Below are 19,888 nucleotides of genomic sequence, written 5' to 3'. Positions count from 1 at the left end.
TGTTCCTGACCCTATAGCGTTCCTTTAAGTTTGAAGTTCCCTTTGAATTTCCGACAGTGCTCATCTTTTAAAAAAATAAAAATAAAAAAAAATGTAAATATTACATTTTTGTGTCCTCATAGTCTGATCTCTGAAGGCCCTGCTGCACCCCCCATGGAATATCTTACTTGTGTATCTTACATTGTAAGAGTGAAGCTGACAAATTTGACATTTTGAACAAATTGAAGCTTTTAAATAAAATGACTGCTTATCACGTGTGTTGGCAGTTTAATTATTTATAAAATAAGGATGACTGAATACACGTTATTTGTAAAATGTGTGTTAGTGGCAGCTCTGAAAGAATCTCTGTGAAAAGAAAATGGGTGGATATTACCATAACAGGTTTATTCGCCAAAGATAAAGATTCTGCTAATTGAAATTAATTTCACATGTAAGGTGCAAATAGCCAAATTGACTTCTCTTTTAGAGCTTTCCTTAATTGTTTATTTTGGCCTAAATTTTACAAAATCTTTTGAATTCCTGTCAATTCTCACTTTAGTGAATACTCCTAGTACTATTTATTAGCATAGTTACATAGTTACATAGTTACATAGTTAGATAGCTGAAAAGAGACTTGCGTCCATCAAGTTCAGCCTTCCTCACACCTGTTTTTTGCTGTTGATCCAAAAGGAAAAAAAAAAAAAAAAAACCCAGTTTGAAGCACAATTTTGCAACAAGCTAGGACAAAAAATTCCTTCTTGACCCCAGAATGGCAGTCAGATTTATCCTTGAATCAAGCAGTTATTACCCTACATTGAAAGATTATATCCTTGAATATTCTGTCTTTGCAAGTATGCATCTAGTAGCTGTTTTATAGTGTTTGCCATACTGCTGGTATCATTATTATATTGCCTTTGCTACTATTTAGAATACTGCTATCTTCTTTTTCTTTCCACCCCTCCCTTTAGGGTATGATATGTCAACATTTATAAGACGTTACAGCAGGTATCTCAATGAAAAAGCCTTCTCCTACAGACAAATGGCATTCGATTTTGCAAGAGTAAAGAAAGGGTAAGATTTTTCTTAAAAGTATTACATCTTAATGTCTTTTGGCATATTGCTAACACTTGTACTAATTAACTTGGCATTCTGTTTTTTCCTGATATGCTCTGATGCCAACCTATATGGCTGATTTGCAACCCATGGTTGGACATTATGTAGTGTACTGTGAGTTGTGTTCCTGATGCCTAAAAATCATTGTATTTTTCAGGGCCGATGGGGTAATGAGGACGATGGCACCTGAAAAGTTGCTAAAGGGTATGCCGATACTGCAAGGGCAAATTGATGCTCTCCTTGAATTTGATGTAAGTATGCAACACATTTTTTCAGAAGGCACAAGTCTCAGTTTGGCCCCTAATTTAACGACTCTTTTAGTGTGTTCATGTAACATTACCACTGTTATCCCTGTGCCCTGAAATAACTTATAAGGTAGACATTTTGCAGGAGAGTTCCAATGATTATTTTCCATAATTTGAGTTATGGAAGTAGTTCATACCAAGGACATTCTCCTGGCTTAGTGAAAGCTGGAGGGTTCCCATGTAACCTGAGAATACAACAGTCTTAAATTACCCATTGTGCTGTTAGCTGTTTTAGAACGCACATCATATAAATGTATGCCTGTCTAATTTTCTCTGCCAGTCCAACTCTTGCTATCTATCAGTCTGTATTTCAGTGTCAAAAATATTCTCAAACACCTGTACCCCTCCACTTCCTGATTTTATTTTGACGGATGTGTGTGGGGGAGGAGGGCGTGCTGGTAGCCAACACCTTGCCAAACATGATGGAACAAAGATTTCCATGCAGATTGCAGGAATTGTTGTTTATCAACTAATATTTCTGACAAATGGGATAAAACCTATTTAAAGAACAAAAACACCCCGAAGGCCTTTCATGTTTCAGTTCATGTGGCCTCGCAATCCCCAGGCGGAATTCCATTTTTAACAACATTGTGAGACTGCAATTTTATAATGTCAGTTTGGCCAATATCCCATCTAGTAATCAGATTATGTGTAATCCCCATTAAAACCTTTTTAATTGGCATTTTAAAGTATTGCAACCTGTTAGATATCAAAATGAGAGATTCAGAATGAGTTTGCCTACTCACCAGTGCTGTGCTAGAGGTGTGACAATATTATAGGTCCATATTTTCTTTATATTGCTTTTGTAAATTTGCATTATCTCTAGTGACCCATGGTTTTTTCATACTTAACATCATATTTTGTAAAATCCGGTATAGTTTGAATATGGATTCTAACATTTGGTTTGTTGCTTGCTACATACTTGTTTGAACTGGAATGTTCCATTATGGTTTCTAAATAATGCTCTTGTGAAAAATTCATCTGAAGGATTATAGGGGGATTTGTTCATACTTCAGAGTTTGATGATTAGCAGTCTAGTTAAATGAATTAAACCTTTCCCTGAAAACACACTGGTTCATCTTAAAGGAACACTCAATGCACCATAATTACTACAGCGTGATGATGTGATTATGGTGTAAGGAGATTCCAGGACCCCCCCAATGTAAGTGTTCAAACTTTATGGTAACAAAAAGGTTCTTGAGAAGAACATGGTTATCAGCAAAAATCAGCACGGTTTTATGAAGCACAGGTCATGTCAAACTAACTTGATTGCGTTCTACGAAGAAGTAAGTAGAAGTATAGATCAGGGTGTTGCAGTGGATGTGATCTATTTGGATTTTGCCAATGCATTTGATACAGTTCCACACAATAGATTAGTGTTCAAACTCAAGGAAATCGGTCTAGATGAAAATGCTTGTTCATTGGCTTAAAAACAGAGTACAAAGAGTTGTCATTAATGGTAAATTTTCAAGCTCGACAGAGGTGGCAAGTGGTGTCCCTCAGAGGTCTGATCTGGGACCCCTTCTATTTAACATGTTTATAAATGATCTTGAAGACAGCATTGAAAGTCATGTTTCAGTGTTTGCAGATGACACAAAACTTTGTAAAATAATACAATGTGAGCAAGATATTACTTTGCAAAGTTATGCACTTCAGCGTAAAGAATACACAAGCAACGTATACCCTAAATGGAAGCGAATTGGGGATAACACACGAAAAGGGACTTGGGAATTGTTATAGACAACAAACTATGCAACAATGTGCAATGTCAATCAGCAGTGGCCAAGGCCAGTAAGGTATTGTCATGCATGAAAAAGGGCATTCATTGTCTGGACGAGAATATAATTTTGCCTCTTTATAAATCACTGGTAAGACCACATATTGAAGAAAGGTTAACAAATTTAAACCTATTTAGTTTAGAAAAACGTTGCCTGAGAGGGGATATGATAACATTATACAAATATATTCGAGGCCAATACAAACCATTGTGTGGAAATCTATTCACAAACCGGACTTTACATAGGACACAAGGTCATGCGTTTAGACTGGAAGAAAGAAGATTTTGTCTAAGGCAAAGGAAAGGTTTTATTACTGTAAGAACAATCAGGATGTGGATTTCTCTGCCTTAAGAGGTGGTTTTATCAGAGTCCATACAGATGTTCAAACAGCTACTGGATGCATACTTGCAAAAACATAATATTCAAGGATATAATCTTTCAATGTAGGGTAATAACTGCTTGATCCATGGATAAATCTGACTGCCATTCTGGGGTCAAGAAGGATTTTTTTTTCCTAGCTTGTTGCAAAATTGTGCTTCAAACTGGTTTTTTTTTGCCTTCTTTTGGATCAACCGCAAAAAACAAATGTGAGGAAGGCTGAACTTGATGGATGCAAGTCTCTTTTCAGCTATGGAACTATGTAATTTGACTTGTTAAATGTGGTATACATGGTGCTGCTCCTTGTATTTTCCCTTTGGCTCCTGCGAGCTGGAAGTTCCTGCTAGGAGCGAAGTCCAGCTTATTGGCTGAGATCGTCAGCAGATCACTTTCAGCCAATAAACTAAGAAATGCACCAACCTGTAGTGTTTATGCTGCTTAATGTGCCTCCTAAAAGCTGTGCTTTATGTATCTGTCCTGATCTTTTTAAGTTTGATGTCCAAACAAAGAAACCATGATCTGTCTTCCAATAACACTATGATGGGTGGAATTCAGGACATTTCTTTATGTATAGATAAAAAATATTGGTGGACCTGTTATTTAGTATATACGTGTGTGTATATACACATGCGTGTGTCTCTATACAGATGTATAGATATAGAGAGATCGATAGACCTGTATAGATAGATAGATGTATGTATCTTATGAATATTATTTGCATAGTGTTATTGCCACCAATGTATAGCTGTACGGATAAAAAGTAGGGGCGGGGTTAAACATTTTGTAATGAATTTGTTGCACCTACAATATTGCAGTGCGTTACAGGATGCAGCGAAAGTGTGAGCTACGAGTATAACTGATGATCAGTTTTGCAATTTGGCTAGCCTAATGTATGGATCAATGTTTGCCTTTTGTTAAAATATAAGGAAGTGTGAACTTGTCCTTGTTTTACTTTGGTAAGGTACCATGGATATTAAACGTATTGTGGATGACGTTCATGCTTCTCAGAGATGTGGGTTCCCTCTTTGGCAAAGATCCTAGTTTTCAAGGTTTTGTTAATGTGCACTGTAAATGGATATAGCCGCAGTGTTAATATAAATGAGTTACCGTAAGTGGTTTTGTTATTGGATTGTGTCAAATCCTTTTTTGTAGCATTAAATCCATCTTGTTGTATTTTTCTTTTATTCCCTCCCTCAGGTTCACCCAAATGAATTGACAAATGGTGTTATAAATGCTGCTTTTCTGCTACTTTTTAAAGATCTTATCAAGCTGTTTGCCTGTTATAATGATGGCATAATTAATTTATTGGGTGAGTAGCAAGATGACCGACTGCTAGAAAAAAATAAAAAAAATGTGGCAGTGGTCATATAATTATTTTTACCTTATTCATTCTTGTATTTTAACAAATTGACACAACTGCTTTGTACAGAGCCTTATGTACTAGGCCTTAAACCACTAACCATTTAAACTTTTTCAGGATTGTGGTTTATATATGTTTGTTTATTAAATGTACATAGATTGCTATGTGTACTATTGCTATCAAATGCATATGTTATGACTTCATTTTATATACGCTGGTAAAACGTTTTGGGTAAATTCTGGCTCATTTTCAAATTGAAATTTATTTTGTAGGTTCAGTTGACCAAAACAATGATTTTTGTCTCACGATTGGTAAAAAATGTGACTTTTAAATATTCCTTAGGATTTCATGTTTACTTTCAAGATAAGCAGCATATGCCCATTTCTTATTGAAATCACAACTACCATTTGTAGCTGTGGAATTTATGCTTGGAGGGCAATATATTCTAAAATTAAATGTAGGCACTAAATCCTTGTTGTCATTTGTTTTATGTACTAGAAAAATTCTTTGAGATGAAAAAGGGACAGTGCAAAGACGCCCTAGAAATTTACAAGAGATTCCTTACTCGAATGACTAGAGTTTCCGAATTTATGAAAATTGCTGAGGTAAGTGTTTTTTAAAGCAGATCTGCTTTATTTTTTATATATATATATATATATTTAAATAGTGAAGATAAGGAGTTGTAAGATGTGTAAGATGTGTTCCATTTCAAAGTAAATTAAAGTAGAGTGCGCCATACTTTGACATATGGGTGCACAGTCTTCTAGCACAGCAGCTATGTTCGTAGTTGATCAGGAGAGCAATAGTCTGAAGAACCACAATTACAGTTTTAAGAAATGACAATTGGTGTAATTGTGACACTTTTTTTCTGTTTGTTCTAAATGTTCATTTCATTTGCCTAGAATTATTATGTAATAGTCTCCTATTTTTTTTTTTTTTTTTTTTTATACAGCAAGTTGGTATTGACAAAGGAGATATTCCTGACCTTACACAAGTGAGTATACCTGTTTGCATTTCCCCCCTTTCCTTCAGTTGGTATGTCCCAGCAAATCACATGACAGCAATTCCAATCTGTTTTTTTTTTTTTTTCGCTTTGTTTTTAATGCATAATGTTTATATATACAGATTTGCTTCTAACTTGCCTTGATGGTACCTTGCCTCTAGTCCCTGATTGGTGAAGGGTTTGAGACTAAATTTGTACGTTGTATTCAGTAATTTAAAAAAGTCTGCCATGCTCTAATTACTGTATGCATGTCCTTTTTTACTTTTATGTATCATACATGTGTACAAACCAATTTGAAGAAGATTGCTTGTAATATGGTTTATACTTTTTTTATTTTTTTATTTGCTCTTGTTACCAATACTCATTTTAGCAGATTTTGCTATATTCATTATTGTTCATTAAAGGTACCATAAATACTACAGTTAGTACCCTGTAATGGTTAAGGTGTCAGGAATCCCCTGGCACTATCTTATGGTAAGCAGTCAGACCATGTTCAAACCGTTTGACACTTACCCGGATCTGGCTCCTCTTCAGATATCCGTGAAGTGGAAATTATATATCTATATCTATATCTATATCTACGTGTTACAACACTGTATAGTGTTTGGCACTTTCTAAACTTCTTCAGTTTAGATGAATGGCAATATATGACCCATTAATTACCCAGTTTACTAAATAACGACTTTCAAACATCTCCCCCCCCCCCTCTCCCCCCCATGACAAGGGCTCAAATGCAGTGACATTTCTGCCTGCTGTGACATGGTACCAGAGCTTGACAGGCTTCAAGGCAAATTATTTAGCAGTTTCTGTGTTGTTTACTTCTTCATGCAAAGAGTCAAAAGTATTTATTTATTTTAAATGCCACTGCCCTTTTTCTCGAATTTTTACATTTTGTTGATTTTTTTTTTTTTTTTCATGATGAGGCTAAATCTCTTGTGTGAGATTTAAACAAACGGGGATGAATTTTTATTTTTAATTTTTAATTTTTTTGCATTTTTGGGTCATACCGAATATTGTTTGTTCATGATAACTTTGCAATGTTATATAGATCATCAAATTAGTTTTTATATAGCAAACCTTTGTGACCCATAGCATTTATGACTGATGTGAAATTTTAAATAAGTTTTCTTCTTTTAAGGATGGTATCATCGATGAGCCGGTAATTGAACATTTGTTTTTAATGTTTTATGCCTTTTCTATACTTTATACTTGGGTTCTAACTCCAGTTCCACACACTTTCTAAAATCTTATTTTATAATATAATGTAAACTATCCATTTAAGCTCTGCTTTTAAATCTCCTGTAACAAGAGCACGGGTGTTCAGCCAATACAGTCATTCAGCTTGGGAGATAGGCTTGAGATGTTACATCTTTAGAAATTATGTTCTTATCAATCTCAGCATGAACACATCTTCAATCAATGTCCCTTTATAACATTTTATTTCTTCAGCCTGCATTAGACAGTGTTTTCTCATTGGATTTATTGTCTAAACACCAAACTGTAGTGAATTCAAAATCAAACTACTGAATTTATGCCACAATAACTGATTTGGGGGACACAAAATTCCAGTCCCACTTCTAATCACATTCTGGTTATTCGAACCTAAATTTTGCAATTCCGTTTTCAATTCACTGAGGTGTGGTGTGTAGTAAATACATCCTATTGTGTATATTACTTAGATTCTACGTAAGTAGCTTCTTTGGCTAGACTTTAAAACCTAGGGCATGTTCGGTTACCTTCAGATCAGTGTAGCAGCAGATAAACTGATTGTACCAAACTATATTTCATTGCATTCATCTTGTGGTTATTATAGTAATTTGGTATAAGCTTTGTTTGTGGCCTATAGCCCTACAGAATGCCAAACACTGGCTGGAGACAGCAGTTAGATCAATCAGTAATGCTACCTGAGGGGGTAATATCCTTCTGTAGAGAAGATAGTAGGAATAGGTACATGCTAAATAGAGTAATATGAAACTAATGCTTTCTGCCTGCCAAAAATGAATTCTTTAGATGCCAACATGTCATATATGTACAGTATTGTGTATGGATGCTGATTTCGTCTTCTTCTTCTAGTATGTACAGCTGTAGATATTTGTTACATTATTTCAACTAGCTTCAGCTAACTGCATATAGTATACAACATCCTACCAACCAATGGTATCATGGTGGTTTTATCTAATATCCAGGACGCTACATAGCTGCATAAACTGTTTACCTTTAGATGCTGTGTTTTTGTTTTAATATTGTTTTAGTGCATGACCATCCTGATAAGAAAACACCCAATAGACCATTATAAATTATGCTCTCTCAGTAGGATGTGATATATATATGTATATGTATATTTGTGTATATATATATATATATATATATATATATATATATATATGTATGTGTAGAAAGGCCATTAGGCCTGAATTTGTGGGAGGAGTAAGGCCCCTACTCACCTCTGCCGTTCAGCTGATTGTCCCCACCCACCTACACCCTGTTACAAATACATTCTCCTTGGTGGGCCCTCTTTTATTTACAGGCCCACTCGTACGTTGGTTTCGGCACACCACAACCAACTTTGCTCTCACAGATACTATCTATTACGTATTAAATTCCGAGCACAAATATATATAATTTTTTTTTTTTTTTTTTTTTTTTTTTCTTCTATTACTTGTAGCAGCAGGAATAGGCAAATGTTTGCCAATATTACTACCACTCACTCTATTCTGTTTTATTGGCGGGGTGGGGAGGGTAGCTGTAATTAGGTCTTCCCATACAAGATTTTGTACGGTGTGCCATACGTGTTTTGGAACACCAAGAGACAATATTGATAGACTGAGAATTAGGCCTCGATTTTAATATCTTTGGATACGTTTTTCTAATGATTTAATATTTTAGGATAAACTTTTATAATCATTTAAAAAAAAAAAAATTAAATAAAAAATATTTTGGAAAAAGTATCTCTATATAGAATTTTATTTTTAATATATTGAATCATTTTAAAAATGTATCTCAAAGCTTTAGTTTTAAAAGTAGAGGAGAAGTTCTGCATTTGTGTTATTAGTCTTGCCTTACCCCTGCTTTTGTTACATTCTTTGCTGTGCACCAGAAAATCTTCAGCATGAACTACACATACATTAATTTCTGTAACATGTGGGTCCTACTGCAACTCACTGCACCTGTATGACACACATTGCTTTGGGATTCTTCTTTGCTTGTTCTGCAATACCAAATATAGAAAATACTGGGAAGGGGCATGCTCATCTCTCTGTGGCCAACTTACACAAACTTTTGATACTTTTTTTTTTGTTTGTTTGTTTGTTTTTTTAAGGCCCCAAGCAGCTTAATGGAAACATTGGAGCAACATTTAAATACACTGGAAGGAAAGAAACCTGGGGGCAGGTATGTGTTTAAATAAATACTCGCTGCTTGTACCATAAGAGTTTGCCAGGTGTTTATAGACCGAATTGTGATTAATTGTAAATACTTTATGATTTCTCCTCCAGACGAAATTAAGCATCTTCCAACACACACAGGGAAAATCATTAAAGTCAATTTTTGAATTTTCCAGAAATCAAATTGAATTCAAAATTACGTTCAAATTTGATACCCAGTTTCTCCAGTTCATATATTTTAGCTTAATAATTCAAAATGCTGCTGAATTCCTGACAATTCACATTGTAGTGGTTGTTCGTTCTGAAATGATGAACTCAAAAATTGGTAGTTTGTCAAAGGGTTTCTCAAAGCACCATGACCACTTCAGTGATTTGAGGTGGTCATGGTTCCTGGAGTCTGTATGTGCAACCTTTTGGCAATGCTCCACACACAAAGTTTATCCCTTTGCTGCCGAGGGGGTAACTTCACTTCCAGCAGTATCATTGAGCTTCATTAGCCAGCCCAAAACAAGAGCTCTGAGCTGGCTAATATCAATCCTGTGAATATTTCTATGCACAAAGTTGCAATCCTTGTTAAAGAGTGGTCAGCTGACGCTCTCAGCCAGAAAAAGTACTGGCAGAATCCTCACTCTGCTTCTGCAGCTTTGCTCGTACAGGACCCTTGGCTACTGGCAGGGACCTAAGTAAGAGGGTAAATAGTTTTTGCCTAAATTTAGCTATTTAAATTTCAGTTCATTACAATTTGGTGTTGATTGAATAAACCCTTTAAATCTCATTTGAAAAATAATTTGTCAGCCGCTCTTACCTAAGCAGGAGCCATGTATGTGTGTGGATTGCACCTGGTGACTCTCGCTGAGTTTTAGGATTACAAGACTCGCAATAGTCCTGGGATCCTTGGCAAAGTCTTGGTTTTGGAGTCCTGTTTTGCCATCCTGTGTTTGTTCCTTGGTGTCCTGTATCTGGAGACACCAGAAAAATCCTCCCCGGAAAGTGCAGCGCAATCTGTATTGAGTAACTTCAGGGCACTGAACCCATGGACAGAGAACTAAAGAAATACGCAGTGCGTGGTCTGTCCTGAGTGGGTCTGTCACTTTTCTAGGCTGTCTCCAAACTTATGACCCGACCACCACTAATTCTGTGTCCATACCTCACGATTCTTACTGGTGTGCAATTCTTCAATGAAGTGTTCTCCTAATAGTATCATGAAAATCTCCTTAGTAGACGAAACGCATTGTGTTATTTTATACTAGTTATTTTTAAGTATTAAAGAATTTGGCATTCACTTAAAAGAAAAAAAAAAAAAACATTAAAAAAATCTACTTGATGTTTTATCAGACTTTAAAAAAAGACTAAAGAAGATGTACATGACAATGCAGAGGTTTTAAATTCAAGTTTCATAATGTTATTACCTTTTGTCTTTCATTTGTTATGGTCTTGTAACTTTTAAATTAATTAAACAAATTCTTAATGTTTAATGCTTCCCTGGCTATTTCAGTGAAGGGTAAGTACAAAATGAATTGTTTTTATTTTAAATTGGTGTTCTATGTGCATTGGGCTTTCACATAGCTTTGGATTGCTTTGGAATTTTAATCATTTTAACCCCTTAAGGACACATGACATGTGTGACATGTCATGATTCCATTTTATTCCAGAAGTTTGGTCCTTAAGGGGTTAAAGTGTTTTCCTTTTTAAATTGGACATGTCATTCGTAAAGCACCCTCACCTTCAGATCGATATTCCTGTAATATGAACATTGTGCTGGCAAAATATTTAAGATTCAAAGATATATGTGCTTGCACACCAACTTGAAGAAAAACAGTCACTATACCTGAAAATGAAGCTCAATACATAGCATGCAGCTGTACACTAATCATTATGAGTTTCCTGGAGATGTAAAACAATAATTGTAGGAATAACATTTAAAATATGCATTTTGTGGTTAATGGCTAGCACAATGAATAGATGAAATATTGTTCTCTGTAAAGCAAGCAACACCAGGTAACCCACACCCCATACTTTACATGGCAGTACATAGAATTTGGTAGTTGCCTCTTCCGCCGGACAGGTAGCATACCCTTTTTTAAGACAAGACTTTTTAGAACTTGAATCCTCCTTAAACAACTCCTCGCTCCTGTAAAATCATAGTCTGTTCCATAATTTCCCTGTATGTGCTTCTATTGGCAGGCTTGGATGAGTACATACATACAATTATTATTTTCTGGAACACTTAGCACTGTAACTCTTAAAGTTATTATGTTTCATAGTTGTGAACTGAAGTTAATATTTTTTATTTGCTTAAAACATGCTACTCCAGATGTAAATGGACACCAGCTGGGTTGGCACTTCTGGATGTATATCTGGCTAGAGCAGTACCTCTGGTTAGTGAAAGTGATGTGCCGTAAGGATGGGGAAATTCAGTATATCCCTACCAAAAGCCAGGGGTTGTGCGCCTTCCACTGTGATTGGAACATACCACTGAGCATGCGCAAATGCATTGCATCCATTATGGTGCCAAATTGTAACTCACAATTCTTTCCAGCTATATCAGATCTGGATTCTATCTATGTTAATTTGCACAGATTTCCTATCAGGATACCCTGTCTGTTTTACAGAGCAAAGGAGTTCGATAAAAGGCAGATGTTTCTACATTAGTCATGTTATTCTGTTATTTTTAGAAAGGTCTATGTATGCACATTAAGGGGGTGATGTGGTCTGTACTTTATCATGTAAAGACATTGTTAGTACTGTAATTCCTGGGTGTTTTTTTGTTTTTTAAATACTGATTGTTGGAATTACATAGTATATTTGTGTGTGTGTGTATATGTGTGTATATATATATATATATATATATATATATATATATATATATATATACACACACACAAATATACTATATAATTCCAACAATCAGTTGCAATATATTGTGTAATACACACACACACACACACACACACACAAAATATATATATATATATAGTGTGTGTATTACACATTCTTTATACAATTATGATACAAAACACATATCTAAATTTCTGGTATATTGTGTTTTTTTTTCTGGTTTCAGCTCTGGATCTCCTCTGGGCAAGGTACGTTTTAATTTAAATGATTATTTTATGTGCTCACTCGCCTTTCTTCCTACACCCTCCGCTTAGTTTTGTTTTAAAATAGTTTATTTTTTTATTTTTTTAGCACTGATGATACAAGACATAAGTTTTCCTATGGAAGTAACTTGGAACAAATCTAAATTTTAAGAGCAATCAAGTAGTATGATTTCATTGTATCTAGCGCTTGCAGATTCTGCATTGATATACAATATATCGGTGTTCAAGTTTATAGGCAGGTTGATGAATGAGACGAGACATACAATAAATGTTTACTGTAACATACACATAGGCTAGCTATACACTAGTGACTAGTAAGAATGATTGAGAGTGCTGCTCTTGTAAGCTTGCAATATATTAAGTAGTTCCTTTTATATTATACAGCTCTCTGTGACCTATAACTTCTGCAGCTGTGAGTTATTACTAGGTCTTGATAGAAGTGTTTATGATTATCAAAGATAATGTTTCCCCATAATTAAGAGTTCAGTCTCCATTAAATCCCTATAGTGTTTCTTTCTACATACTGTAAGAGGCATCTTTTGTTTTAACATTGCCGGTAAAGAAATGTAAACGTTTGTTTCAAGGCCGTTTTTCCCAAGTCTTATTCAAATACAAAATCGGATATGTATATAATGGGTTTATTTCATACAGGTGGTTGAGTAGCATTGGGTAACCATTTTTACACATTGAGAAAAGCTTTGCTTTTAAATGCAATTTGGGAATGACAAAATGCACAAGAATACAAGCATGGAGAGGACATGGCATTAGAAAATGGTCCGGGTACTCCCCTAAAACGAGCATTATGCTATAGGCTAGTTTCCCCTCAGACTTTGTATGTATGAATTTAAGATTCAAATGTATTTTTTGCAACTTTTAAATCAGAGATATGGTTACATTTGTTATTTATTTCAGTCTTCTCCTGCTACAACAGTCACATCTCCAAACACTACTCCATCAAAAACTGTAGATACATCTCCCCCTGTGGACCTTTTTGCAACTGCAAGTACAGCGTCTCCAATATGGTAAGTTCTTTTTTTTTTTTACTTTTTTTTTTTTTACTTTTTTAACTGCCCACTAGTATTGTGTGAGTGTGTGTGTGTGTGTGTGTGTGTGTTATATCTGTGTGTGCATATATAATATTTATTTTATATATTAACACTGGGTACTAATTTGTACTACTAACTATGCCTTAAAAGTTACTTGCCACTGCAAGACATAGCATCCCCCCGGTGTTAGTCAAAACTATTCAGACACTAGCAATTCTGATTTTTGCTCAATGCAACCGAACGGTTGGCCTCCACCAGTGCGATATTAAATAATGAGCATTTTCTCTGGATAAAAGTCCCATTGTTGGCCACAAATCATCTGATGGAAACTGTGACAAGAAAGAGCATTCTACAGCATGAAGAGCTAGTGTACAGAGCAATAATAGTGTTTTGAAATTCCACTTAACGTTGTTGGAGCAATTATCCAGAAGTGGATGCTACATCACGGCACCAAGGCACTGCCTAGAAAAGGTTGTCCTCAAAAACTTGGTGACGGAGCAATGATAAGACTTGTGAGGAAATCATGATACTGGTTTAGTGGTTATGGTGCCAGGAGTGTCCTGGTGTTCTCCCTACATCATTAATCAAACAATTTTTAGAATGGTTTGACAAAATGCCTGGTGCCTGTTTGTCATGTCGGCTGTATATCCTGCTTCTGGAAATTCCTTGTGTGAGAATCCAGATAACTCTACAGAACTATGCAGGGCTGTTAGTGTGGCCCTAAACTGGCTTGACATAGCTCAGTGATGACATCCAGCTTCTCCTACAGGAAGAGAGTGGGTGCAGATTGGGTACCCGTGAGGGCTTTGGTGCATGGAATGTTCCTTTTAACTTTCCAGGTGTCAGACCAAGCTCAAGGGGAGGATGAATGGACCACCTATATGAAGGCATTTTGCCTGAAGTATGCCAACCTATCTCTACAGCTCTCCCAGCTACCTCATGATGTTTTGCTGATATTTGGAAACCTACCCATCTCTCTCTTTATACTCTTTTTCAGGCCTACCAGTTTGTCAGTATTGTCACACCACAACTGAATTGCAACCACGGTTATAGCTCAAACGTTATTGTATGCTCTTGTATGTCCCCGACCACAATTATTATATATTATATACTGATCAGCCGCAACAACCACTGACTGTTGAAGTGAATAACATTGATTATTTTGTTTATTGGCACCTGTCAAGGGGTGGGATTAATTGGTCAGAAAGTGAGCAGTCAGTTCTTGAATTTGATTTGCTGGACGCAGGAAAAATGTACAAACAAAAATATCTGACTTTGACAAGGGTCAAATAGTGATGGCTAGATGACTGCGTCAGAGCAACTCCAAAACTGCAAGTCTTGTGGGGTGTTCCTGATATGCAGTGGGTAGCACCTACCAAAAGTGTTGCAAGGAAGGACAACCAGGAAACTGACATCTGGCTCATGGACGCCCAAGTCTCACTGATGCACGTGGGGTATGTAGGCTAGCCCGTCTGGTGCGATCACACAGAAGAGCTACTGTAGCTCAAATTGCTTAAAAACGTAATGCTGGCCATGATAGAAAGGTGTCAGAACACAGAATGCATCACAGTTTGCTGCGAATGGGACTGTGTAGCTCAATCCGATTGAGCATCTGTGGGATATGCTGGAACAACAAATCGCAAGAAGCAGGACTTGACAGGATCTGCTGCTAATGTCTTGGTGCCAGATACTACAGGACACATTCAGAGGTCTTGTGGAGTCCATTCCTCGATGCATCAGAGTGGTTTTGGCAGATCATTATGTGAGTGTGTGTGTGTGTGTTATTTTGTAAAAGAGTCAGTCAGAGAAAAAAAAAACATTCCATTGTATAAATACAAAAGCTGCATATTGACACAGCATGCCTTTTTATACAAATGTACTACTATCCGTGACAATTGGGTAACTACGTCTTTCCTACAAATGGGAAAGAAATACTGCAGGGTTGAATGAAAATCATTGCTCACTTGCTATATAATACATTTTCCCTCTGTAAAGGGAAATCTCATATCTATTGTAAACAATCTCAAGCACCACAAGGGATTGTATAGCAAGAACAGATCAGCCTCATGTTTTGCTCTAAAAAAAATATAGCTCCTTATATTTGAGTAAGTACATTTAAAACGTAAATGGATTCATTAAACATTTTGAATTCCCTGAAGGTATTCTGTAATTGTTCTTCTGGAAAATGAAACTATACTGGTTAATGGTTCTTGGGGTTTGTTATGCACCTAGTGCATGTAAAAATATATATCTCCAATGTAAAGGAGCTATTTAACAGTGTCCAGACTTATTGTTTGATTGTATCATAACAGTAACAGTAACTTTTGCTCAACAGTGTTTTATTGGTTTTCATATTTAAAAGTTGAGCAAGTGAATTACTGTAAAAATATAGACACTCACAAATGCACAAGTAAGCAAAACATGGACAAACATAAAAGTTAAACATGGAGAGAATGTTCTATTTTTCTTTTTTTAAATAACACAGATTGAGAAAACAACTGTAATTGTGTAAATAGCAGACATGCAGAATTTAATGGTTTTGTTTCCTGGGGAAAGGCAGGCATATTTTTTGAAAAGCTGGTAAATTAAACGTATCTCCTTTGTGAAGACAAGTTTTAATTTTCTAAAAATAAGATTTAAATTGAATATATTTTTTCGAAATAGGATATTAATTCAGTGACAAAAATGTATCCTATCAATATCATTCCCATTGTTAAAAAGGTCCTTGATGCACAGTAGAAGGCAATGCAGTAAGAAAGGTAGTGTGGGCTGCAGCTTGCTTAATACGGTATGATTGCACCAACCAATGGAGACTCACTCGGTGTGAAAAGATATGGTGAACCAATCATTACTTTAATCACAGATCATAATGCACCATGCATGTTCAATTTCAGCTAATTTAAGTCCTATTTTTCTCTAGTTTATCAGGGAGAACTACATAGCTGCTTCACTATAACGTATCACGTCTCCTTAAGTAATTAATATAAAATGTTATCATAAATGATATACTTAAAGTGATTCGATAGTATTAGGAATTTATACCCCCTCCCTCGTGCACCCCCCTTCCTAGGCAGTGCGTGAGGATGTCCAGGTCGTTAGACGTTTAGACACCAAGAAATGCCTCTAGTGGCTGTCTGACTGATTGCAGTGTTAGTCCTGCAATGTAATTATTGCAGTTTCTCAAACTGCTATTTTTTATTTATTTTTTACATTGCAGCTTTATTTGTAAAGCTGATGTACACTTGTCTTTAGTGCAACTGTTTATCGGTTTTATCCATATGCCAAAGTTGCATATAAGTGTGTACATACGAAAATAATTCAACTCCTGTGCACGAAAAGTAATGTATCTCAAGTAAATGCCAGCAAATTTGCAATTGAGCTGCAGTGCTTGTCCAAAATTACCAGGCATTTTGGCAAACCGAGTTGCCTGTAGGTCTGTATTGTATATGCCACGTCTGGTCTAGAAAGCATATGCAGGTGTTAATTTGTACAATAATTTTGACACTCCCTCTACCTCTTCCTATAGTTCAGCAAAGCTGTCTAATGACCTTCTGGATCTGCAACCTGACTTCACATCATCTACTGTACATTCTGGACCATCTGTTCCTGCAGGAGCGAGTGCTTGGGGAGGTAATGATGGCTTGTTAACAACAGTCATCTGCTATGTTTTCTCACCTCTGTATTTCTTAATGAATGCTTTCTACATATGCATTGTGTATATATGCTCTGCTATAGTATGTCTAACTGCATATTGGAGCATGCTTTCTACGGCACAGTAACACAGTACTTGGTCATAATTGGGTCAATCAGCATTAGTGAAAAGTGAATAAAGCCAGCTCACAGTTCAGTAGTGAGATGAAATAAGCTCCTTTGTGTCATCAAAGTTTAAATAAAATCAATCCTTTATTAAAAAAAGGCATAAAATATATAGTCCACCAAGATAATGCAAATGCAATGGACCACCTAACCTGTTTTGTGCAGCTAAATAGAAACTAAGCTGTTGATCACATACATAGTGTAAAATTATAAACCATATTTGTGTCGCTGCTGGTTTTTTATCTTATGCTAGATTACATATTTTAAAATGTTTCTTTGGTTTCATTTTAGTTGAAGCAATGAGGGTTTTTGTGTTTTTATTTCCCACTGAAAGTCCTTCCTTTGTTTTTTGAAGAGGATATTAAAGTACGCATAAGATAAAGGCTGATGTAAATATATTCATTTTGTATTGTGGAATATTTCAGTAGGTGACATGCGGTGTGGCTGCCTAGCGGTAATTTCCTCTGATTTTACTTATTTTAAATGTAACGTTTTATACTTCCATCATAGAATGTCGGTGCTCCTTTTTCTTTCTTTTTTCTTCTTCGTTGTGTTGCTAGTATTAGGGAGCTAATTATGCGATGCTAAAGCGGTTAACCGCAATTCAGTCACTTCAGACATGGTGCAAAGATCTGACTAAAGTTCGGTGCTTATATCCAAGTTTTTAAAGCTTGAACATATTTATAAACTGTTTAATGAGGAGGTGCTTTAGCACTAAGGAAACTTCACCCGTACCCTTCATCAGGGCCAGGCGGAGACACAAAACTCTTCATCAGGGCCTAAAGGCAGAAAGAGGCAGGGCCAGAAAGGGGACATTTTGTCTTCAGCAATCCTGCTGAAGAGCTGAAAATGCCCTGGGTTTGTTTAGCACAGTGCATGCGATTTCCTCAACATACTTGATACTTCTCTCTGGTGTCCTCAAAAATAGGACACCAGAGGACAAAAGAGTGGGGGAGTGTGTGTGGCTTGTGGTGTTGTGGGGGAGGGAGGAAGCTGCTTGTGGGGCTTCACAGAGAAGTGCCTCTAGTTGCTGTGTGAATGGTAGCATTTGACCACCTTCAGGGACCGGATCACTACATGAAGTGATTTAGGTGCTTAGTTTCCCTTTAAATGAAAACACTGCATTTATTTTTCTATTAAAGTGTTATTGTGACAAATTGCAGGAGGAACTTCTAGCTTTCATTATGATCCCTTACACCAAAGAGTATTTTGGTGTAAGGGATCATAATGAAAGCTAGAAGTTCCTCCTGCAATGCATGCTTTTGACATTAGGTTCTCTACATTATGTCTACCTTTTCTGAACTGTTTCTATTTATTTGATTATAATTTACTTTTTATATAAGGCAGGTCACAAAACCAAGTCATTCAGTAGCAAGGATTTTTAGAACCATCAGTCTTCTTTCTATATGCATTATCTTTTAGCATGCGTAGTTGTGTATCTGTATTTTTATTGGCTCATGTGGTATATGTTTGAAAAATCATTTACATGACTGTGCATCTCGGCATAATTTTTGTTGACTAAAATTCCTAGGTTATTTTATGATGCTGTAAAATTACTTTATTATACCTTCCCTGGATTATATCCTTTGGATTTGTTTCTTTGTCTTAAAGGAACACTATGGTCACCTAAATTACTTTAGCTAAATAAAGCAGTTTTAGTGTATAGATCATTCCCCTGCAATTTCACTGCTTAATTCACTGTCATTTAGGAGTTAAATCACTTTGTTTCTGTTTATGCAGCCCTAGCCACACCTCCCCTGGCTATGATTGACAGAGCCTGCATGAAAAAAAAACTGGTTTAACTTTCAAACAGATGTAATTTACCTTAAATAATTGTATCTCAATCTCTAAATTGAACTTTAATCACATACAGGGGGCTCTTGTAGGGTCTAGCAAGCTATTAACAGAGCAGGGGCTTAAGAAAATCTTGATTAAACAAAACTTGCAATAAAGAAAGCCTAAATAGGGCTCTCTTTACAGGAAGTGTTTATGGAAGGCTGTGCAAGTCACATGCAGGGAGGTGTGACTAGGGTTCATAAACAAAGGGATTTAACTCCTAAATGGCAGAGGATTGAGCAGTGAGGCTGCAGGGGCATGTTCTATACACCAAAACGGCTTCATTGAGCTAAAGTTGTTCAGGTGACTATAGTGTCCCTTTAAGGGAACTGTGAACATACTGCTGTAATTTTTAATCACATAGTTATCATGTATGTGCAACATGATTACATCACATTCTGTGTGTGTAACCCTTAATGGTCTATGTTGTGATAACCATCTAGTCCTTAAAGATCTTACACGGAAATGAAGTTCGATTTTAAGGTCCTACCCTACTACTACTACTACTACTACTACTAATTATTTATGAAAGCTATCTGCCAAATGTGTTTCAAGAGCGCTAAATTTCAATAGCTGTCCACTTTGAGTGTTCTGGTGTCTTCCCTCCCCCATATAATGGGCATTTGTTGCCAAGAATGTCCTTTAGATTTGTTATACACCAATAGGCCAAATGCACACACATAACCAACCCTTCTCATAGTGAGGAAGATTTCTCAAAGTGACACTTTTCCATTTGATTTCTGATGCAATTTAGTAAGTGTAAACATTAAATAAATAAAAACTCAGTCTC

The 19,888-nt window shown here is 36.1% G+C and overlaps 1 protein-coding gene across 19 annotated transcripts in view; it reads left to right on the top strand.

Moving 5' to 3' along the window:
* The window catches only part of SNAP91 (synaptosome associated protein 91), a 107,917-nt gene that overhangs the window by 46,771 nt on the left and 41,258 nt on the right, over positions 1–19,888 (top strand). For 13 of the 19 annotated variants that reach the window (XM_063443037.1, XM_063443051.1, XM_063443056.1 and 10 more), the window contains exons 5-14: positions 948–1,050; positions 1,250–1,343; positions 4,751–4,862; positions 5,412–5,518; positions 5,866–5,907; positions 7,055–7,075; positions 9,236–9,312; positions 12,364–12,385; positions 13,313–13,422; positions 16,973–17,076. In XM_063443037.1, coding sequence (XP_063299107.1) covers positions 948–1,050; positions 1,250–1,343; positions 4,751–4,862; positions 5,412–5,518; positions 5,866–5,907; positions 7,055–7,075; positions 9,236–9,312; positions 12,364–12,385; positions 13,313–13,422; positions 16,973–17,076 — 792 coding nt within the window. The remainder of the gene's footprint in view (positions 1–947; positions 1,051–1,249; positions 1,344–4,750; positions 4,863–5,411; positions 5,519–5,865; positions 5,908–7,054; positions 7,076–9,235; positions 9,313–12,363; positions 12,386–13,312; positions 13,423–16,972; positions 17,077–19,888) is intronic. The other 6 variants (XM_063443053.1, XM_063443048.1, XM_063443047.1 and 3 more) reach the window with 3 other exon arrangements.

This window comes from Pelobates fuscus, chromosome 2 (genome assembly GCF_036172605.1).
Source record: "Pelobates fuscus isolate aPelFus1 chromosome 2, aPelFus1.pri, whole genome shotgun sequence".
In the NCBI taxonomy this organism is placed as follows: Eukaryota; Metazoa; Chordata; class Amphibia; order Anura; family Pelobatidae; genus Pelobates; species Pelobates fuscus.
Note: the sequence above shows the minus strand (reverse complement) of the source record. Positions and strands in the feature narration are given on the sequence as shown.